The sequence below is a fragment of the Plecotus auritus genome, assembly GCF_963455305.1.
Source record: "Plecotus auritus genome assembly, chromosome: 8".
NCBI classification, from domain to species: domain Eukaryota; kingdom Metazoa; phylum Chordata; class Mammalia; order Chiroptera; family Vespertilionidae; genus Plecotus; species Plecotus auritus.
The window spans coordinates 113,282,344-113,306,744 of NC_137782.1; the positions used below are offsets into that span (position 1 = coordinate 113,282,344).

General features: G+C 44.7%; 1 protein-coding gene across 1 annotated transcript in view; it reads right to left on the reverse strand.

Moving 5' to 3' along the window:
• Positions 1 to 16,717, reverse strand: part of ACOXL (acyl-CoA oxidase like) — a gene marked incomplete at both ends in the record, with an annotated part of 274,096 nt that extends 257,379 nt beyond the window's left edge. Inside the window, 5 exon segments of the mRNA XM_080684941.1 lie at positions 251 to 337; positions 4,878 to 4,931; positions 4,935 to 4,961; positions 15,849 to 15,931; positions 16,708 to 16,717. Of these exon segments, the coding sequence (XP_080541067.1) occupies positions 251 to 337; positions 4,878 to 4,931; positions 4,935 to 4,961; positions 15,849 to 15,931; positions 16,708 to 16,717 (261 nt within the window).
• Positions 16,718 to 24,401: the final 7,684 nt, after the last annotated feature.

A 24,401-nucleotide genomic window follows, 5' to 3' on the forward strand; every position in this document is an offset into this window, starting at 1 on the left:
ATCAATAAAAAACATATTTTAAAAAATTATAATCCATCCTGGTGACAGCTAATGTGATATTAAGAATATGACAGGCTCAATGCAATACAAAAAAAGAGAGTGAAAAATTCTCATTCCAAACAAAGTTCTGGCTGACACTAATCTTGTTTCATTATTTTCTACATAAGCATGCGTAAATACACACACACACACACACACACACACACACACACACACACACTAGCCACTGTGAATTTTTAAGGCTCTCCACAAAAGAAGGCTGAAGCCTCTTAGTTATATGTCCCAGGCTTCCGAGATTCCTGACCGCACCACCAAATAGCCAATAACTTATTCCACACTGGAAACAAGGAGAGCACAGGACATTGTGAGCAACAATCAACAACTGAGTCACAGCTAGTCCCTGGTCAAACACCATGCCCTCCCCTTCACCCCTGTCAGACTCCAGTTCCTCTCAGCAGACATAGCTCACAGTTCACTTGAGAGAGAGGCCACTCCAACACCACAGAGAGTCAGTCCTCCATCCCGGATGCCCTGTTCAACCCATCAAATGACTCTTCTGAACATTCATTCTGCCTGTGTGCTCAGGGTCCAGCTCGTGAGGCCTGGGATGAAAGACATGCAACCGAGCAACAGGAAGGCTAAGAGGCTGGCTGCGTCGGACCCCCGCATAGCTCCCCCTGCTGTGGGACCTGGGACAAATGATACAGAAGCCCTCATTCCCCATCTGACAATGGAGTGAATGATGAGCACCCCAACTAATGAGCACCCACGCCTTCCAAGCATTGAGCTCCATTCACATGAGGTCATTGGTTCTCATGACAACTCAGAGAAGAAAACATCACCCCTACTTGTCAGATGAGGACCCCAAGGTTCAGGAGAGGGAAGTGACCTGGCAAGGCTGTACTGGAGGAAATGGGCAGGGCTGGGGTTCAAACCCAACCTGCCTGGCATCTAACAGCACTTCATGAAACTGCTGCAAGGATTTGGTGAGGGTCAGCAGCCAAGACTTCATCCGGTCTTTTGTAAACCCTGGGAAAGTATTGCTGATGGAGGGTGAAGAAGGGGATCCCCTGGCTGGGCCTCTAAGCTTTAGATGGGGACTAGATAGAGGGATGGCCCATGATAGCAGGGAAAGCTGGGTGAGAGCTGGGGTGCAGGCTGATCCCACCTCATCCTACTAAGTGAGTCACTCCCTGGAGAGTGCTGGGAAGGGCTCAGCCACATCTCAGGGGTCACAGCCCCAGCACACACCCAGGCCTGGCATGGAGCATATCACAGGTGTCACCAGCTTCCATTTGAACACAGCCTATGAGTGGGCATTGGCAGTGCCGTCTTCATGGGAGAGAAACTAAGGCCACTCAGGCCACTTACCATGACCTCAGATGTAGAGGGAACAAGCCAGACCTGGGACTAAACCCAAGAGACTGGACGTGTGCCAGGTCATTGGTCTCCCTGCTGCCACGGACCAGTGGTCTGTCATGTGGGCCAGGAAGCAGCCAGCACCAGGCTGTGGCAGGCCAGGCCCCTCCCACACAACAATAAAGGCAGGTTTCCCAAAGAACCTTTGTGAGCATCCCGGCGCTTTTCATTCCAAGAGCCAAGGGGATACACTGAGGCACTGCAGGCACTGTTTGCGACAGTGGTGACCCCAGAAAGGACAGTGCTGTGGACTGAACTATAGCCCCCCCAACTTCATATGCTTGAAGCCTTAATCCCCAGTATGGTGGTATTAGGATATGGGGCCTTTGGGAACTAATTAGGCTTAGATGAGGTCATAAGGGCAGGGCCCTCACCATGGAATCAGTGTTCCTAGAAGAGATATCTGAGAGCTATTTCTCTCTCACTCCCTCCCAGCCTCCCTCCCCCTTTTCACTCTCTCTCCCACCATCAACCCTCTTGTGAGGACACAAGGAAAAGGCAGCCATCTGCAGGAAGAGGGTCCTACCCAGGAACTGGACTTACTGGCTCTGATCTTGGATGTCCAGCCTACAGAATGGCGCTTCTATAAATGTGTGTTGTTTAAGCCACTGATCTACAGTATTTTATCATTGCAGCCCAGGCAAACTAAGACCGATAGTAAGATGACTCAAGTAAGGAAGGGACCAGTCGTGGGAAGAGGAAAAGGAAGCAGGTCACGCTTCTTTCAGCCTTGAGTCCCTCCAGACCGAATCAGTGTTTTTGGCAGAGGTGTTGGGCAGCTCCCAAGCCAAGTGAGGATTCCAGGCTTCCCTGGCACCTCTCTCTTTCCTGCCTCTCACTGTGAGCTGTTTGCCGAGCCAACCTGGCGAGCCAGCACTTGGCTGTGTGAGCACAATGGTGTTTGTCCAAAGCGCTCAGGGACACGCGCGTCTGTGGGTAACAGACATGGAAGGAAAGGAAGGCCCGGCCTGTGGGCACAGATGATGAGATGAACTGATGCTGACGCCCCTCCTCAGGTGAACAGCCAGCTCAGGGAAAGGTGAAAGGAAGTAGGCAGAGGCCACCAGCGGCCCTAGGCTGGCAGGGAGATGTGGGGACGCCCTGCCCATCCCAGAGCTCACATGCACTGCTCCCAGCACCCTGCATCCATCCCTCCAGCTCCAGGAAGGGGTTTTAAGCAGCACAGTGATCAGAGAAGCATTTAAAAATATCTACTTCTCTAAATCTATTCCGATTTTTGTTCAAGAGAACAACTTCTTGAAAAGCTTTTGATTGAGAAAAATTTCAAACAAAATAGAAGAGTATGATGGACTAAAGATGACCGACCTCACAGCCCATTTTACCCCCATTCCACACCCCAGGTAATCTTGAAGTTTATCCCAGATGCCCTGTCATTTCATCCCCAAGCAGGTTCTATCCATCTGTAAAAAGGGAAATACTCTTTTTAAAAACATAACCCTAAAACTATTATCCCACCTAGAATATAACCATTCTTTAATATCACCAAATATGCAATGTACTCATTTCCCCAACTGGTTTGTAATTTTTCTTTAGTTTGTTGTTTGAACCAGGATCTAAATAATGTGCACACATTGCAATTGGGTGGAATGTCCCTCAAGTCAGCTTGGACCACAGCCTGCCACCCACCCCCCGCGCCCCGCCTCATTCAGTCAGACATTCCCTGCAGGACTCAATGCACCAGGCTCAATTCCAGACCCTGGAGATTCCAAGAGGGTCCCGCCCACAATTCAGGAACACCCGTGGAGATTTCCCAGGTCACACTCCACCAGATCTGGCTGAAGAGAAGGCAGGTGGAGGGACGAGAGGGACCCTGAGTGTAGACCAGGGTCCTTCATTGTTTCCAAAAGGGGGGACTATCTGGTGCATCTCAGCTGAATTTCTTCTCTCTGGAGCCACAGCTGATGCATCCAGAAGGGAAGAGACCTCGACTGGCTCAAGTCCAGGGCGGCCGGTCTCCCCAGAAGGACCTCATGATGGGTGCCATCACCCAAGTGGGCACTCATTTATTTCTTTGGTTTTAGTTCCTACATATTTTTGATGACTACACTGCAGAACAGAAGTAACTGCCATCTTGGACTCACCACCGATCCACAGGCCTTCCTGTCTGGTCATTCTCGCATCCTGTTCTAGTTTCATTCCCCCTGTGGGAACATCAGACTAAGGCGTGGATGCAGGGACTAATTCTGAGGCCCAGGGGTGTCCAAGATATATGCAGGGCCACATGAATGACCCTCTGCTGGGGACTTGGGGCACCGTGAACTGGGACACACAAAGCAAGCCCACGGCGCAGTGCCATTTTATACCCATTTGGTCAGCAAAGTGCAGGAGTCTAAGACTTCCTGGTGCTGGGCACATTCACACAAAGGAATACAATACAGCAGTCAAAAGTGATCAAACTTCCGTTGTGCATCATTCTCAAAATGGCAAAACTACAGAGACAGAGAACAGATTAGAGGTTGCCAAAAAACAGGGATGGCGGGGGTTGGAGGCAACTGCAAATGGGTAGCACTGTGCATGTCTGGGATGATGAAACAGTTCTCGGTCTTTTTTGTTGTTGTTAATTCTCACCCAAGGATATTTTTCCATTGATTTGTAGAGAGAGTGGAAGGGAAGGGGGAAGGATAGAGAAACATCGATGTGAGAGAGACACATCGACTGGTTGCCTCCCACACATGCCCGGGGATCGATCCTGCAACCAAGGCATGTGCCCTTGACCAGAATTGAACCCATGACCCTTCAGTCTGAGGCTGACGCTCTAACCACTGAGAAACTGGCTAAGGCCAGTTCTCTATCTTGATTGTGGTGGTGGCTGCCTGAATCTGTGTATGGAACCAAACTGCACGGAACAACACACACACACACACACACACACACACACACACACACACACGCACACACTAGAGTGTGTGGAAAGCTGTGAATCTGAACAAGATCTGGTCCAGCGATCACACTGAGGCAGTGCCAATTTCCTGGTTTCATACTGCATTACAGCTACATGTGGTGTTACCTCTGATGGAACCTGGGTGAAGAGTTCTTATGACTCTAGGTACTACTTTTGTAGCTTCCTGTGAGCATTATTATTCCAAAATGAAAAGATTTTAAAAGATAAATATGAATGCAGTGGCATGCAACCATATGGATCCATCAGTGATGATAGTTAAGTGAAGAAAAGAAAATCACAAACGATTGATATGGTTTTTATAAAATTAAACATACAAATATTTGATTGACACAATGCAATAAAACCCAATAAAAGGAAAAGCAAAGAAAACACAAACACAGGATTGAATGCAATGAGTAAAGAGGAGGGTGGGGGATGGGTTATAAGCTGTACATTTTACAAAAATCTGTTCCCATCAATAGACTGATAGTTGCAGGAGCCCTTGTCATTCAAAACCAAGTGTCAGTTCATAAGGGCGGTGCCCAGTCCCTCTCACCTTTACTGCTGTGGCCATGTCCGCTGTGGAGAGCACTTCTCCTATGACGAGGCTTCAGCTGACAAAATTCTTTGTTTTCTCTGCCTGGAAACAGGACAGGCCCAATGTCAAGGTTCCTTATGATTTTTTGAACTTATGGATTAACAGTTATATAAAAAACATATTTACTTTTATAACAAAAATGCAACACAGAGCACTTTTTAAATGAATATTAATCCCATCATCCTACGGAAGTAAATGTTTTCATTCTTTCCTTCAGTGACTGTCTGGTCTCTGACTATATATAAGTGCTTCAGGATGATGTTCTTACACAAGATAAGGTCAGCAGTGTCTGCCTGCAGGCCAGACTCTCGACAGATTCCCCTGGGACATTGAGCTGCCTTAGGTTTGCCGCTGGCGCTCCCCAGCCCCGCAGTCCTGCTTGCAGCCTGTGCACTGACCTCTGGCCAGCCAGAACACCTGGCTCCAATCCAGGGACAGTCTTGATAAAGACAGCGGAATGGAAGGTTGAGGACACAAGAAAACCAATATTCTTTACTTCCCTGTCTAACCTAGATCGTCTTTGCTCATTTAAACCCGCCCCCTCACTGCCCTGTCTCACTGGCTGTACACAACAGCCACAAATCCCAAAGCGACATGAGCACTTGCTTCTCCACCAGCGAGAAGTGGGATGGCGCAAACCATTGTCACTGCTTTGCCTTAAAATTTCAGAGGCAGGGGCATTTCCTTAGAAGATGGGGGGCCCCTGACCCACTGTTAAAATTACTGCTAGTCTTCCTTACTCACCAGTGTCTCCTGAGACCCAGCCAACAAAGCTGGTGCTTTGTGGCCTGTGAACACATGTGCATGAGTGTGTGTGTGTGTGTGTGTGTGTACGTGTGTACTATGTGTATTGTACATGTATATGCATTGTGTGGGGTGTGTATGTGTGTGCACATGAGCATATGTGACTGTGTGTATACATGTGTGTACACATGTGTGTAACCTGTCCCACAGCAGCAGGATGAGAGCCGACCTTCCGCGGATGGTTCTCAAGTTTATACAGTTTAAGCTCTCTCCCAAACTGTACTTTGTTTTCCCCTCTTGTAGGTTTTTACAATGTTTCTCTCAAGAATTATTAATTTTATCAAACAGCACACTGTCAAGACTTATTAGTCTTATCGTGGCTCCAACCCAGTGCATCTTGTATTGATTATTTCCTAAAATATCTCCAGGCTCTAGTACGAACCATTGTGTGGCTCCGGCTCCAGCTTCGGCTCCCAATGGAGAGCTAGTTACCATCAAATAATAAAAAACAACTGGAGAAGATCTTTTCAGGCTTTTTCGAAGGGCCCATGTGTCCTCTGTCCCCCTGATGCTCACAACAACCCTCCAGTGAGGCTAAGCAGGACAGGAACCACTGACCCCATGTAACAGATGGAAAGGTCTAGGCTCAGAGCGGTCACAAGGCTTGTCCAACCAGAGTCACCCAGTAAGTGGCACAACAAGGGCCCAAAACCAGATCTTCAGATTTCTCACAAATGTCTGCTCCCTCCCCTTACTGTCCCACGTGGTGTGGTTAAGCTGGAGGAAACCTGGGACTCTGGAGACCTAGCCTTTGTCACCGGTGCATCCCTACTTTGTACTCCAATGAGCACCTAACATCAACGCGTCCCTGTGACCAGGTGATCTTCCTGAGGGTCACCCCACCCCGCATGGTGGCAGCAAGCCCTTCCTCCCCTTACAGCACCACTCAGCTATTGCCAACCTAAACCACCATGAGTAAGCAAATCCCGCAAAACCTCCAAACGGTCATAGTTTTCTTCACATTTCATTCTCTCCACTTATACTGTTGATGGAGGAGTATGACCTTGTCATTAGTGGTATACATCTGGGTCACGTTACCCACCAGTTTGAAATAAATTGCAATCATATTTGCTAAAGCTTCAACCCTGAATTGAGCCTTCTTGGGGCATATAAATTGTTTCTGACACTTACTTTCCTTCCCCAGTCTCTGCACGAGATGATGAACTTTGCTATTAGAGCCGACGAGCAATGCCAACAGGAGTTTGCCACTGATCCTCCAATGTTGACTTAAGCACTCCTTCGGTTTGGTCCCCTTCCAGAGTCAAGCAGAAGTTCCAGAACTAAGACTGGGCTTAATTTGATTGACTGCCCTGCTGGTATTTATTTTTAACATCTTCTCCACACATAAATTCTCCCCTTTCTTTAATCATTTCTGATCTGTTCATTGTTCTTAATTAAGGAATGTCTAATATGGACAAGGGGAGTCTCATTCAATTGGCCACATAATGAATTGTCTGTACGGATTAAGATCAATCAATAAATGATGTGTATTTCAGCATACACTTTCACAGTATTTCTGTGTCAATAGCAGCCTTCATTTAGACTTGATATATTCAAACCACGCTCAATGCCCATATCAGAATGTTAGTTCATAGTAATTTTAAATGATAATGGTTCCATAAATGCATGGGGAATATACTTAGGCTCGGAGTTTATCCTAAATTACACCCCATACTATTTACATTTCTGCTTATTAAATTCAGTCTCAAACAAAAGGCAGGTACTTTTCCCTAAAGCAGCCCCCATTTCTTTGTAGAGCAGTTGATGTACTAGACCTTTATGGCATAACAGTCTGTCACAAATCAAATTCTACAAAAATGTATATTTTTAGTTTTATGAGTCCCAGAGAGTCTCCAGCTAAAAGGCAGATATATTCTTCTTCCACTAAAGTCAACTTGGTCCAGCACTGCGGGGTCTATCATCTGAGCTGTCTTTCCTCTGACGTTAAAAGATCCTCACTGCCCCCTGGCAACCCACCAGCAGCCCCTGGTAGGTGCCAGCCAAGGAGACTGGGCAGATTCCTGATCTTTGCTTTCTTATATCAGTCCCCAAACAGACATATTTGCTTCTTTTGCCTTCTGGTTTCAATTTTTTATTTTAGTTATGTCTTCTCAGTTTTATTAAATACAAGCCCTTTGCTATAGTTAGTCTCAAATTATTTTAGAAAGAGAAGGGGTCAGAGTAAAATGTTCAAATAAAATAAATGAATGGGCTTATGGACTCACTGATCCTGGTTGAAAGAGACCCTTGCCTCCAGGCTAACAAGTTCTGAACCTCCCTCCAGAGCAGAGCCCCAGCTGGGCCCTTCCTGCATCTCCCACCATCAGCTGCCTGGACTCTGGTAACAGCCTCCCCACTGGCCTTCCTGCTTCATCTGCCTCAAACATCAGACACTATGGTGGTACTAATATTATTAATAAAATCATTAAGATAATATTGACATAGAGTTCAATGCACAGAGCTTAAGTGCACGAGTTCTAGTCAATTATCTACCCATGCAACAATAAAAAAAACACACAGAATGTCCCCATCACCTCCAGAGAGTGTCCCCATGCCCCTTTTCAGAGCATCCCACTGCCACAGGGAACCACGGCTCTCTCTTATCACCATCATTAACTTTGCCGGTTCCTGACTTACAGGGAACAGTAAGGATGTGCTCTTTTCTGTCTGCATTCTTTCATGCAAAGAAGTCATCCTGCTTATTGGCAGTTCCTTCTTTTTAGGACTGAGCCGTTTGCCACCTATGAATATCCCACAGTTTGTCCAATTTCTTCCTGATGAATATTTGGATGTTTCCAGTTTGAACTTATGAATAAAGCTGATATAAACATTCATGGACCAGTCTTTTTGTGGACATGTTTCCCCAGGAATGCAATTGCTGGGTTAAAGGGCAAGTTTCTACCCAATAGTTTTTCAAAATGGTTGTACCATTTCCTCTCCAATCAACAACCCATGAGAGTTCTAGCTTCTCAGTCCTCATCAGGATTGTCAGTCTTTCCCATTTTCAGCTATTTTGAAGGGAGTGAGATGTCATCTCATTATGATTTAAGTATGGTTATTTTTATTGATTTGAGAGAGAGAAGAAGAAAGAGAGAGAGAAAAATATCAATGTGAGAGAGAAACATTGACAAGTTGCCTCCTATAGGCACCTCAACTGGCAATCAAACCTGAAACTGGGTATGTGCCCTGACCCGTAATAGAACACAAGACCCTGGGATGGTGGGATGAGGGCATGCGACAGGGGGTAGGAGAGGCTGGGGGAAAGTCAATGGTAGGAGAAAAGGAGATATATGTACTACTATGTGTAATAATTTAAATAATAAAAAAAAACCGAACACATGACCTTTAGGTGCACAGGACAATGCTCAACCAATGGAGCCACACTGACCAGGACTCATTATGGTTTAAACTAGAGGCCCAGTGCATGAAATTCATGCACTGGTAGGGTCCCTAGCAGTTGCCGGCTGCCAGCCAGGTACTCCCTCCCTTCCCCCTGCCCACCTGCCCCCTGGTCCAACTCCCGGAAGAACTCTGGTTGATGGGGACAATTTGCATACTACACTTTTATTATATAGGATATGCATTTCTGAGAAGACTCAAGATGTTGACCACATTTTTATATGTTTGTTGCCATTTCTATAGTTTTATAGAGTGTCTGTTCAAGTCTTTTCCCATTTTTTAAAATGGTGTTGTCTTTTTATCATTGAGCTCTAGGAATTCTTTATATATTCTGGGTACAAATCCCTTGTATATGGGCATATATTTTTGTGGCATAATCCACATTGCAGATATTTTTTCCTACTTTGGGAATGCCTTTTTTCACTTAACAATCGATGTCTTTTGATGAACAACAGTTTTCTATGTTGATAAAGTCCAAGTTATCAGTTCTTTTGTTTACATGTTTAGCTCTTTGAGGATCCTCTTGAAGAAACCTCTGCCTATCCTAAAGTCAAATAGACGGTCTTCTTTGTCTTCCTACAAAGTTCGTAATTCTAGAATGTATGTAAGGGTGTATCACATGTCTCAACTTATTTCTGTGTGTAGTGTGAGGTAGGGATCAAGGTCAACTTTTCCCATGTTTATCTAGTTGTTCACACACCATTTATTGAAAAGACTTTTCCCATGGAATTGCCTTGACAACATTGTCAAAAATCCACTGATCGTGTGCCTGCGGGTTCATTTCAGGACTCTCCAGCTGTTCCATTCATCTATTTGTCTGTCCTGTGCCAATACCACATAATCTGAGTGTCTTATAATAAGTCTTGAAATCAAGGGATAAGAATCTTCCCAGTGTGTCCTTTTTCATAATTGCTTTAATGATTCTAGGGTGTTATTTTTTTTATTTCCATAGGCTTTTTGAATCAACTTGTATGTTTTGATGAAGGCACTACAATATTTTTAAAATAAGCATTGTGCTCTACTTCCCTCCTTCCCCTCCACCACCTCCACCATCCACTATAAAAACCCTCCAATGACTCCAAAAGCAAGAAAATCCAACCTTCTCCCTGTGGCCCCCACATGGGGCCCTTCATAATCTCTGCTCACTCTCTGCTGGGGCCTCGAAGTTGGGAGCCTGGGCAGAGTGCTGGGAGGGCTGTCATATAGGCCATGCTTCTCCATTGGCTTCTGCTCTCCTGGGGCCCTGGCGACTCCAGGAAAGCCCCATGCAGGAATGATGCAAGGTGGCAGCCCCATGGCTCTGTCTACAAATATATTTCTCCTTTCACAATAACAATATTGCAGCATTCTGACAGTTTAGGATTTTCCAATTCTTGCCTTAAATTCCACGCCTTTTCCTACCAAATTCCTTGCTGCTATGGAAAGTTTTCTGACTATTCCTGCAATCACTAACTTATCAATATCGATGGCATGTAATGATGAACCTATATCCTAATGACATTGCCACGTTGACATGTGCACTTCCTCTTCCGCTCATGGAAAGTGCATGACTTTACTTTCCTTTTAATGAAAAACAGTGGTTGATTTTGTACACCGCCATTTTGTTGAGTTTATTAGTTCTAACATTGTGTGTGTGTGTGTGTGTGTGCGCGCGCGCAATCTTTAGGGTTTTCTACATATAAGATCTTGTCACCTGTGGACAGAGATGGTTTTACACCTTTTCCAATTTCCCATGCTTGATTTTCACCCACAGCATTTACAACCATTTGACACACTAAACATTTCTTGTCTGTGAGTTTAGTCTGCCTCCTCCCAGACTAAAATGCCAGCTCCATAAAGATAGGTATTTTTGCCTGCTTTGCTCACTGCTTCTTGAACAACACTTGGCTCATAGTGGGTGTCCAATAAATAATTGTAAAAGGAATGAATCACTTCACCTGGCACATAGGAGGAAATTAGCAAAGGTTAGCAAATTATTATTAACATACTATTTCATTGCAAGAATAATTGTGACTTAAAATGAGACTATTTCATTATGTAGAATGGTTTAGAGTACAGAATTCCAGCTGCAGGGGAGTCCCTGGGTGGGTCCTAACTCACTCCCTGGCACTCCCTTTCAAGTAATCCCTGTGGCCATCACAGGTGACAAGTAGGTTGAGGTGCCAATCTATACAGAAGAACTTCTGTAAACAGGCTGCTCTGTCCTGTTATCTCTGCTCAAATCCTCCATGGCCTCCCTTGGGGTCAGGCTGGCCTGCCCAAGGTACTGGCCAAGTGGCCGGCGTCCAAGTCCATGAAGCTCAAGCTGGAACAGGAACTCCCGCCAGAGACAGCACACAAGATAGAGCCAGGGGCAGCCCATCACAGCTCACTAGGAAAGGCCTGGGTCCAGTACAAACAGAAGCCAGAGGGCCAAGGGCAGAGCCAAGAGCTCAGAGTAGGAACAGCCAGCTCTGGGGTGAGGGAGGGTGCCCCTCAGGGTCTGCAGGACCAGTCAGCTGGGGTTTGTGGGCAGCAGGGAAGGCCTGGGAGTAACGGGCTGGGGTGAAGGGCCAATGGCAAGGTAGACATCCTCAGCCTCTTGGCATCCTCCCTGCTTCTTTCTAGCCCCTGCCCCCCAGTCCCAGGCTTCAGTGTCACGGCTCCTGGGAAAGGCTGCTCCTTCCTGGGTCAATGAGGAACTCAGCTGGCACTCAGTCACTGCCAGGTGCCCTCTCAGATTCTGACCTTAGAATCTCGTTCCATTTTAGATCTGATCGCCCACCCGGTACTTCTCTAAATACAAAACCAAAAACCATCCCAAATGGAGACTACCTAAAATGCTGATAGAAATGATAGGTAATTGTAGTATAATAAATATACGCTAAAGCCACACATCTCCTGCCAATTCCCCTACATGCTGAGCTGAGATTGGGCTTCCTGAGAAAACAATGGGTAACTTAGGTCAGCAGTTCTCAAAGTTTATGATCTCTGGACCCCTTTACATTGTTCAAAATTATCAAGGATTCCACCCTGGCTGGTGTTCCCAGTAGTTAGAGCATCAGCCCACACACTGAAGGGTCGTGGGTTTGATTTCTAGTTAGGGCACATATATGGGTTGTGGGTTCACTCCCCCTCCCACCAGCTGGGGCATGTGTGGGAGGCAACCAGTTGATATTTCTCTCTCTCTCTCCTCCTTCTCCCTCTCCCTCTCTCCCCCTCTCGCCCCATTTCCCTCCCTCCCTTCCCTTTCTCTCTGAAAAGCAACAAGAAAAAAAATAGCCTTTGATGAGGATTCACAACAAAAAAATTTATCAAGGATTCCAAAAAGCATTTGTTTATATGGGTTATAGCTATCAACTTACCATCCAGTGATTAAAATGGAAAAAACTTAAATATTTATTCATTTAAAAAATAAACCCATGTTAATGTAAATGACATGATTCTTATATAAAATAACCATAATTTCCAACCCCCTAAAAAATCAGTGAAAAATGTGGCACTGTTTACATATTTGCAAAAAGTATTTTAGCATCTGGCTTAGTAAAAGACCACTGGACTCTCATACCTGTCTCTACACTCAGTCTGCTGCAATATGCTGTTCCAGTTGACATTTATGATGAAAACCTGGTGTCATGCACACAGGTAGCTGAATATCTACTTTTAAGGTAGAACCTGAAAGTGTCTTGGGGACCCCAAGGGTCCTGAGATCATACTTTCAGAACCACTGGTTTAGACAATGATGACGCTATCCTGCCCGCCGCTCATGTGGACCATGGGGAGGACATCAAGCAGAGCTCAGGATAGGAGAGAGATGCTGGGGGAGTCACCGAGTGGATGCTTCATTATCCACATATCTGTCCCCACTCCTCACTCTACCTTCCAAGAACAGCCCCAGCCAACGGGCTCCCTCCTGGGGCAAGGAAGCGTTGGGATGGAGCACTCCTAGGAGTCAGGCCTGAACTACGACTGGCAGGGACCGAATGCCGAACAGGGATGATTTGGGGTAGATAGTTCAGGGTCCCGGGAAAGTGCTGGGCTGTGCAGCAGCACTCCAGCCAGCCAGCACCCCACATCACCCCCCTGGGAGAGTTCCGTGTTGGGTGGACTGGCCTGAGTAAAAGCCTGCACAGCAAGAGTTTGGAAAACTCCCAGACAATGCTAACGGGCAGCCAGGGCCAAGAACCACCAGATGTAAGATGCTCAGAAAGCAGACCACCTGGGTTTGAACCCATGCTCCATGGATTATATTGAAACTCACTAATTGTACAACCTCAGGCCAATTACTCAACTTCAGTTTACTAATCTGTAAAAGGGGAGTACCATTAGGGATATTGTGACTATTGCATGAGTTCATTCTTTAAAAGTTCTTAGCACTGTGGCATAGAGTATGTATTCAGTAGATCTGAGCTGTTATTATTTTGTTATGATGGCTTGGATGCAGGTCATCAGCCTGTCAGCTTCCAGGGACCAGTGTCTCTGAGGAAGTGGCTGCCCACACAGAACAAGTCACCCAAGGGGATCCAGTCCCAGCACTGCCACAAAATAAATGTCACCCCTGGGTCCTGTGTCATCTGGAAATTCAGGGAGTCAGCGACACACACACACATATACACACACACACACACACACACACACACACACACACACACACACACACGGGATCCACTGCTAGAATGCTCAGGCAGAGAAGGGACAGGTAGCTGAGAGGCACAAAAGTGATGTCACTGGAGACAGGTACAGGAAGTCAAGGAGGTGCAACGATGGTGCTCACAATGGGCATGCGTCTGTGCATGCACACTCTGTAGTCAAACGCAGACACTGCTTTTTCCTTTTAAAATTATTGGAACATCTCAAATTTATTGCAGATGGCAAAGGGGAAAACACAGTGGAAATATTTTAATGGCTTATGCTTGGCCTGGAGACTGTCCGTAGAGAATTGGAACGAGTGGGCTCACTCCTCATTTGTCCTGAGAACATCATCATTACACATGACACACCACGTTCTGCCTCGGAGCTCATCGGATCAGCCACGAATGTTAACAGAAACACAAGAGAGAGGCCAGGGAAGGACCTGGAACGCGCTCTGAACAGGCAGTACAGCCATGACTCACTATTTTTATTAAGAGGCAGGATGAATCATGTAACACTTCTTCTAGAATTACTGGGCACCGACAGCTCCTCCAGCTGTTTACAGGGTGGAACTCGAGAACCTTCAAGCACAGATGTGCTGCTGAGTCTCGTGACCTCCGCCCGATGAGATGAGCCTGCAGCAGCAATGACCGACACGTTCAATTTCCTTGGGGTTCACTGGCTTTTGCAAATTCCCACAGAGAGAAGCACCAAACAAGCTGAAATAACTAACAGAAATGAATACTGGAGGGCTCGCCCAGGCCTCCTGGAGGAATTATAGCTGATCACCCGGGCCAGGGCTGTCCAGGCTGCTGAGGCCATGAAGGGCACCATGAAAACAGGAAGATAATTGGATCCAGGAGTCCACACGCCTCATCAGGAGCGAGATTGCAGTGGCTAATCCTTCAGACTCTGGGTTGAGCAGCAATTAGTCAACACCTTTAAAGGATTAACCCTCACATCCGGGTCCCAGGTATTGACACTGAGAAAAGCCACAGGCATGTTGGGCTGATTAAGGGACAGGAGACAGGCTGCATGTTGGGTTTCGCCTTGCAGCCCATCCCATGCTGATGCGTTCGGAAGCCAGACTCTGGTAGAGAAAGTGGCTGGAAGCAAAACAATTTGGGTTTTCTTTTTTTTCTTTCCTTTGTTGGTTGTATTCTAAACGTTATGTTCCATCGACAGGCGACTTACTAACTTGGTACGAAATGATTTATCAGGCTTTGTGAGCACGCTTCCCTCTATTATGCGGGTGCTTTCCTTCCACGCGCTCGGCATGTACAGGTGACAATTGTCACCTTGGAGGTGGCCACAGCACCTTAACAGGAGTTGCCAAAGCTCTGAGATGCTGAGTTCTGTCCTTGCATCCTCAGGACAGCCAACCAAAGGGGGCGACAGGGTGGCGATCTGTTCTAAACAAGGGCCTCTGACCCCACATCAGTGCTGACCCTCAGTCCACAGAGAAGCAAGCCCACAGCAGTCCCCTGAAATGGAAGACCCCCATCCCCAAGTCCCCAGATTCTACCCCCACAGTCCCCACAGGCTCACTGCAGGCCAGTCAGCTTCCCAGCCACCAGCTCACTGAAGTCTCTCCCCAGGTCAGACCCCTCCCCAGGTGGGTCACCAGGAAGCTTGTTTGTTTGTTTTCCCCATGTAAAGTGTTAGGTTCAAGGACACCATGAAGCTGAATGAAACGGAAGTAGATTTAAACCTGGCTAAAATGTATAGCTCCTAATGCATCACAGAGGAACTCTCAAATCACACACTTTGTAATGAGGCTAAATTAAAATAACCTAACTGAATTTATAATGGCAATGGTTAGACAAACAAGGCCCATACACTTCAGACAAGTCTAAAATGCCTTAAAAGCCTCTAAAAGCGGTTATTCACATTGCTGAGGTATTTGAGTTTTATGCCTAAAATTATATTGGTTTTGTGAACAAATACTTCCTTACTGCTGCTGATTTCCCGGTTCGTTAGACTGAGAGAAGTGAGTGAGTGGCCCAGGGCAGAGGGAGAGCAGGGCAGAAAGGGGGGCTGAGGAAAGCACACCCCATACAGTCGACACTGGCAGTTCCCCAGGACACACAACAGCAAAATAACAAAGACACGTACCTGTTCCTGAAATGCACATCTTAACAAAGGCAGACCCAAGGTGAACTTCACTCTCTCAAATGTCAAAGCACTGGTCTCCTCCACTCAGGTGGTACCTGTGAAGGCGAGATTCACAATGTGTGTCAAGACTCTGAAATGGTCCTGGCGGTGTGGCTCAGTGAGGTGGGTGTCGTGCTGTGCACCAAAAGGTTGCCAGTTCGATTCCCTGTCAGGGCACATACCCGGGGTGCAGGCTAGATCCCTGGTGGGAGGTGTGCAGGAGGCAGCCGATGGATGTTCCTCTCTCACATCAATGTTCCTCTCTCTCTCCCTTTCTCTCTCTCTACAAATCAATAAAAATATTTTAAAGAAAAATGGATGCCGAACTGATTGGATTGCTGGTGGCTCTGGGCAAACAGACATCCCCTAGTGTCTTCGTATCTCCCGTATGATACTGTGCATCAGAGAAAGCCCCCTGTGTGTATAACAGACCATGTGGTCCATCTGGGTGGTCAAAATGGAAGGAAAGAAGGATTTCCTGACAAGACTCCAGGTAGAAAAGACATTTTCATGTGTCTGTGATGACCCAAGAGCAGCACTGGGGACACGGGGGAGAAGGGAGCTGTACTGTGATGGCCACAAGGAGTGTCGCTTAGGCCTAGGGAGCAGAGTTTACCAGGAACCTCCAGCTGGCACCCTTGGGGTTCCCTGCAGAGCCCGCCTGAGTCTCCCGGCAGGTTGCTGAGAAGGCAAGGTTCTAAAGCCAGGTCTTTCTTGCTTCAGGCAACCTTTGCCCAGCGACGCCCCCATGAACACTGCAGCTTCCTCACAACCAAGCTGTGCCCTTTCTTCTCTCCCTCCTCCCAGGGGTCAGCCCTACCTGCACACATTATGGAGGTCCCCATCTCCTCCTTCCTTACCCTCATCAGGTCATTGGTGCCAATTCCACATCAACAGGGCTCCCCCAGCTTGGGGTGCAGTGAAGGAGGAGGCTCCCCTCAGCTGGGTCATGGCGTGAGGCGGCCTCTCCGGCTACACAGACCTACTCCTCCTGCTGGGCTCCGCTCTGGTCCTGCAGCACATCTCCAGGGTTTCAGCTGGGGGAGGAGCAGCCCTTAGTGGGAGGAACCTCCCTCCTGTGTCAGTGTAGGACCAAAGGCTGTGCATCTGGAGTCCATATTTGCACGAGGATGGACTAGTCAGGAACAGGGGCCTCTCACCTGCGTAAAAGTGGCTGCTAGGCTCTGTTTTTGAAATGTGAGCCAGGTTAGCTACCCAAGAGCCCTTCTTGGTACGTATCTTCTTCCCTGGAGCCAACACCCTTCAAAGATGTTTCCCCCATAATCACACGTCTAGTCTCATCCTGGTGTCTGCTTCTCAACGAACTTAAACTGACACAGGAGGGAAGGTCCTACTCTGCCACTTAACATGTCTCAATGCAAAGCACTGCCTGAGCCTAGAAGAAAACTCGACGTCCTGGCTCTGTGCCCGTGCGACCAGCATCAAGTGACCTGGCCTCCGGTGCCTCTGTTCTCCCACTCGTAAGATGAGAACAGTAACTGTACATGATGCAGAGGATCCTCATTTCAATGCTTATTAAGCCTGTGCTTGCACATGCATGGTAAATGCCCATGAATATCAACCACACATGCATGGTAAGTGCCCCAGGAATATCAGCTGCCATTCATACTCTAATTATCCCCCTCCTCCTTCTCCAGGGCAGGAACCGCTAGACCCATTTCGACAGTCCCAGAACCAAAGAATAAGCCCCATGCAATGGTAGCTGAACTTACACTTATTTGGGTCGCTACAGTTTTGCTACCGAATTCAAGGGGTTTACTGCTTGGGGTGCTCTATTCAAAAACGAGATGTGGTTGTCCCGGGTAGTTTTATTTACTTGCAGCAAGTAAAGTAGACAGGGAATTCATATTCAAAGTTCTATCTCCCCGAAGTAGGGAGGCTTAGCCACTGCTTATATTACACTATTTGGTCTATTATACATTGATTTCTTCTTTGCAGCCAGAAAAATTCTAAAACTGCGGAGCTATGATCTCTATCAAATAATCAGATTGTGAAAAGGCCTCATTAATTCAACAGGTGCAAACAGGCAGATAGGCCAAGGAATGAAATAGAATGTAACAAGTAAATACACATGGAAACTCAGTATATGTAAGTCAAAGCTGGAATAGCAAGTCACTGGGGGAAAAAAGCACTGGGGACATTCCAGTTGCCTAGCCAACTCGGGGCAAGGGGAGTGGGGAATTGGATCTCTACCTCACACCATATACCAGAATAAATTTGAAACAGATCAATGATTTCCATGGAGAAAAACAGAACCACAAAGAATTAAAATCAAACATGAAGAATTCTTTCATAATCTTAATGCAAAAAAAAAATCTTTTCTAGTATACTATATACAAGCCATAAAGAAAACATGGATTTTTTTTTAAAGGAAAGCATCGATAAATGTGACTACATAACAAAAACTTCGGAATGACAAAGACACCATAAGAGTAGTCAAGAAACAAATGACAAACTGGGATAAAATATTTGTTACTGGTGTCATTGCAAAGGGGCTAATCTCCCTAATTAAACAGTTCCTATAATTCATCAAAAACAGACCAACAGGTGGGCCAATGATTTGAACTGACTGGTCCAAGAATAAGAAATACAAATGACACTTAAATATATTTTTTAAATATCTGCTGTCACATGCAATAAGAGAAGCACAGATTCAAACTGCACTGAAATGGCAATTTTTTACCTATTACGTGAGCAAAACCCAGACAGTCAGATAACACACTGCATTGGCAAGGTGACTGCCATGCACTAGTTGGGGAGGAGGGAGGTATGATATGATTGGTACAATCTATCTGTGCAGCAACCAGACAATATCTACCAAAATTACACATGAACCTGTCTTTTGACTTGGCGATTGCACTTCTAAAGACTTCTCCTTGATGTCCTCATACATGTGAAGAGTATGCATAAGTTAGAGTAATATACGCGATGGATCTTCTTTGTGTAATTACTGTAGTATTTATTAATTATAAGCTCTGTAATCAAAAAAGAAAAATGTGGATCAAGAGAAACCTCAAACTATACAGACTAGACAGTAAAGCCTAGGGGAATGGCAGGAAGTGTGTTATTTAGACAAGATTCTAAAACATATTATTTATCTATTTTCTTCACATTTCCACTCCAGTAACTTTTCAATGAAATAATTACTATTCATCTATTTTTAAATCCCAAATTTATTCTCACATAAACTAAGTTTACTGCTCATAGTAATACCAAACATCTCATTAGAATAGAATGATAGTAATGATTTTATGTCAATCTATGTAGAAAAATAAGACACAATGAAGAGCAGAGGAGGACCATTAATGCACAGATAATACACACACAGACCAAAGGAACTGCAACATTATTTAAAACTATAAAACTAATATGCCTCAAGAAAACTGGGTTACTAATAAACAGCTCTCAATAATCAATTAAAGAAATTTCTCTACCATTCACAACAGCATGGATGGGCATGGAGAGCATTATGCTAAGCAAAATAAGCCAGTTGGAGAAAGACAAATATCATATGATCTTACTCATTTGTGGAATATAATGAACAACATAAATCAATGAACAAAAATAGATCCAGAGACAGAGAAGCATCGAACAGACCATCAAACTTCAGAGGGAAGGCGGAGGGCGGGGGGTGGTAAAGAGATCAACCAAAGGACTTGTATGCATGCAAATAAGCATAACCAATGGACACAGACACTAGGGGGGTGAGGGCATGTGCTGGGTGGTAGGGGAGGCCAGGGAGAGGTCAATGGGGGGAAAAGGAGACATATGTAATACTTTAAACAATAAAAAATTTTAAAAAGAAATTTCTCAACAGAGACACATTAGGACATTTTAATTAAGGTGTATTTTTTCCATTCCCCTTCCCACCCTCACCCCAAAATGCACTACTGGGGTGATTCTAATGTTACATGAGCAGAAATAGCTATTCACTATAGAGCTGTAACAGCAAACATTGGAAACACTTAAAAGCTAATCAACAGAAGTGTGGGTAAAATACGGTACAAATACAGTACAACCATGCAATGGGATACTACATAAAAATAAAAATCTCTTAATATGCCAATATGGGGAAATTTCCAAAGTGTGTTTTAAATGAAAAAGCAAGGTATAAACAAGTGAAAATATTACTTTTACTGCCATGCTATATAATTTTTATAAATGGAGGGAAAAGACTATATATTTGCTTGCATATGTGCTGTTTTTTTTAATCTCTTAAAGAAACCATCAGAAACTCATAGCAGTGTTTATCTTTTATGTACGTGGAGTAGATGTGGGGAAAATATAGCAGACAGGGAACAATACCTTTTTATGCATTCTGACTTTCGAACCATATTAAAATAAAACACACACACACACACACACACACACACACACAAAGCTTAAACATTAAACATTTAAAATAACCACTAGATGGCACTTGTTCTTCATTGAACTGTGACCATAAGTAATTTCCTTTTAACAAAGAATGAAAGCTGGATTTAAAAGTCTTAGAAACCATCTGCCTGAAAGCTTGAACATTAAGAATATCTAAATTCCTAACATTTTTCAAGAAAAAAGGTAACAATCTCTGCAATGGAAAAGTCGGGGTTTTAGGAAGGCTCCGGAAGCTCTCCAAATTCCTACACAACTTGCTTAGTTGTTTACATATTTTCTGTCTTTAAATATCAACTTCCACATTTAACAACCATAGTAGGCCACCTCAAATAACATTTGTATAACAATGGCGAATGAATCCTAAACAGTAATGTAATTTAATAGATATAATTTATCTTTTCTGTTTTTTTTGGGTCCATAAGATATGAAGATATGGCAAATATTCATCTCCATGCCTCAGATTATAGAGAGAGGCCATAGGGAATTAAAAGCCATGGCAGGTCCTGGGTGGATGGCATTGGTGTCAAGATTAGGAGCTGAGCCTCATAGGCTGGGGACACCTCAGGGACAACTGTGGGGGTACAGAGAGGGCCCAACTCAACCCCCAGCAGCTCTACCATCATCTGATTTATCTATTGATGTTCTGTGTGGGCTTTAGTGGGGAAAACACGTTCCATCACTAAGAACAAGATTGAAAACCTCTGAGCTAGGAGATGCCACTGGCAAGCACTGAAACAAGTGATGCTCATTTCACCTTCCCTCAGAGAAGCCCCTGGTGTGGGCCTTCAGTGTAAAACACCTCTGCAGGAAGTCTCACAAGTGGAATTGTTACCAAACTCAAGGAGTTCACCACGTGGGGTGCTCTATTCAAAAATAAGAGGAGGTTATCACAGGTAGTTTCACTTACTTGCAGCAAGTAAAGGAGCCGGGGGCTCTATTTCCAAAGCTCTGTCTCCCCACACAGAGGCTTAGCCATTGCTTGAACGCACTATTTGATCAATTATGTGTTAGTTTCCTCTTTGCAGTTGGCTACATTTATGTCAGTTCCCCCTTAAGCTCATCATGTTTGCAACTGGTCTGCAAAATTCTGTGCTACATTTTAACATTTAGCAAGAATAGCACTTAGTAAGAACGGCCCAAACCTTGACATCCTTGTCCTAACTGAAGAATCAGGACCAACTACAAGGTACTAAGTAAAATATAAAAATAATTTTTTTAAAATCATAAACATAGCTACTCTAATATGATTTTTTAAAATCATATTAGAGTAGCTAAAATAAAAAAATACTGACAACACACCAAGTGTAAAGGAGGATGCAGAGCAATGGGATCTCTCATTTGATCTTGGTGGGAATAACAAGTGGTGCGGTGTCCTGGTCAGTGTTGCTTAGTGGTTAGAACATCGGCCCACGCACCAAAGGGTCAAGGGTGCAATTCTCAGTCAAGGGCACATAACCTGTATTGCAGTTTGATTCCCAGCCTTGGTTGGGGCAGGTGCAGGAGGCAACCAATTGATGTGTCTCTCATTTCTCTCTTTTTCTCTCTCTCTTCCTCCCTTCCACTCTCTCTAAAAATCAATGGAAAAAATATCCTTGGGTGAGGATTAAAAAAAATTTTTTTTGAGAAGTGCAGCTTCTCTGAGAGAGTCTGACAGTGCTTTCTAAAGTTAAACATACACTTGTCATCAAACCAGCAATCCTACTCCTGGATATTTAGCCAAGAGAAATGAAACTCTTTGTTTACACAAATACGTATACATGAATGTTCATTGCAATTTTATTTGCAATCACCAAAAATTAGAAACATCCAAATGTCCCTCAATGGGGGAACAGGTCAACAAACTGTGGTACAAGCACACAATGGAATACCACTCAGCAATTACTGGTACACACAACCTGGGTCTCAAAGGCACTGTGTTGAACAAAAAAAGCCAACTCAAAAGGTTACATATTGTATGATTCCAATGTTACAACATTCTCAAAATGACCAAATTACAGTCATGAAGAGATCAGTGGCTGCCAGGGGTTAGGGTTGTGGGAAGACTCTAACTGATGAGGAAACACAGAAGTTTCTCTGTGGTGATGGAACAGTTCTGTATCCTGATTGTGCTGGTACTACACAAGTCTATATGTGAGCTACACACACATACATGTGAGCTATACACACACACACACACACACACACACACACACACACACAAATATCCTCCAAAAGTTCAAAGAGATAATTTACAAGAGAAGATATACAAATGGCCAATAAGCATAAGAAAAGTGCTCAATGTTGTTAAACCACTACAAGGTACCACTACACACCCAACTAAGTGGCTGAAAACAAATTGTTTTTAATGACAAAATCAAATGTCAACAAGGACATGGAGCAACGGAAATTCTCATACTTCGTTGTAAAAACATGATATGGTACAATCACTTTGGGAAAAATCTAGTAGTTTCTCATAAAGCTAAATATATACCTAATATATACCTACCCTGACCTAACAATTACACTCCTAGGTATTCACCCAAGAGAAACAAAATGACATGCTCACTAAGATTCTTTAGAAGAATGTTCAGATCATCTTTATTCATAATCTCCCCAAACTGGGAGATTATGGAACAGACCAGGTATATATCTCTGAGAGAATAAATAAATAAGCAATGGTCTGGTCATAGAATGGAATATTACTTAGCAATAGAAAAGAATGTACTCCACACACAGAAGGACATGTATTTGTCTAGAAAACAGTACAGAGATGCCTGATCACTGGCCCTGGAGGAAGCCAGCTGCCAGGACACTTCCGCTGCCTCATGAAGAGGGCCACCTGGGGAAGAACGGGGGGTCCCACCAATAGACACATGTGTTTGCCATCTTGAAAATGGCTCTTCCAGCCCCCATCAAGCCTTCATATATATATATATATGACTTCACCCCAACCAACACCCTAAATGCAACCTTCTGAGAGACCCAGAGCTACCAGCTAAGATGCTCTGAAGTTCCTCTTTGCAGAAATTGTGTGAGATAATATGTGTTACTGTTATAGATTGCTGAGTTTTAAGGTAACATGTCACAAATCAATAAATAACTAATAGATATGGTATTGTCACACACACACACACACACAAAACTGCTGAGCATAAACTAGTATCTTGTTTTTAAAATACATTATTATCTATAATACACCAAGAACAAGGCATGAGTCACAAAAGCACAGTCAATGAATTATCATAAAGAAAATACATCTGATCATCTCTACCCACATTAAGGAAAATGCCATCACATCACTAGCACCCAGAATCACCCCTCAGTCATTTTTCTTCTCCCCTGCCCAGTGCTGGCTATTCTCCTGGCTAAGTAACTCCATAAATTATTTTTGACTACTTCTTAATATTAAAAGACAGGGGCTAGACACTATGTATCTTTTGTGTCTGGTTTTTTCACTCACCATGGCCAATCAGATCCATATTCAGTAACTATTGTACAGATATAGTTTTCATTGGTGTACAAGGATTAAGTTGAACTAATATACCCCTAAAAACATGCTAACTGAACATATTGTGTGAGGTAAGGCACAGACTGTTGACAGCAGACTTCAGTGTGTGTTGTAGGAATCATGGAACCATAAAGTGTCAGAGCCAGGAGCCCCCTGGAGCTTGTCCAGTCAGTCCCTTCTTTCAGGTGATACAGCAGGGCATGGCCTCTAGTGGAATAGCATGGCCACTGTGCTGGGTTTCAGCAGGGAAATGGGTGATTTGGGAAACTGCTTTACAGTGTCCCCATGGGTCCCACTGCTCCCAGTCTGAGTCCTTTGGAAGTCCCAGTTTTAGCACTGAAAGTCCCACCTCCAGGAAGTTCCTCAGTACTGAGTAAACCAGGATGCTGGTCTCCCTGCTCCTTTTCCTCAGTTGGTTCCATCACTTGCACGATGGTAGGAGAATGCCCTTGGTCTACCACTCAGGGTCTGCAGAGGCATCTACTGTGGTTCTCTTTGCCATTTCTTCTTCTTCTTCTTCTTCTTCTTCTTCTTCTTCTTCTGCTTCTTCTTCTTCTTCTTCTTCTTCTTCTTTTTTTACAGAGAGGAAGGGAGAGGGATAGAGAGTTAGAAACATCGATGAGAGAGAA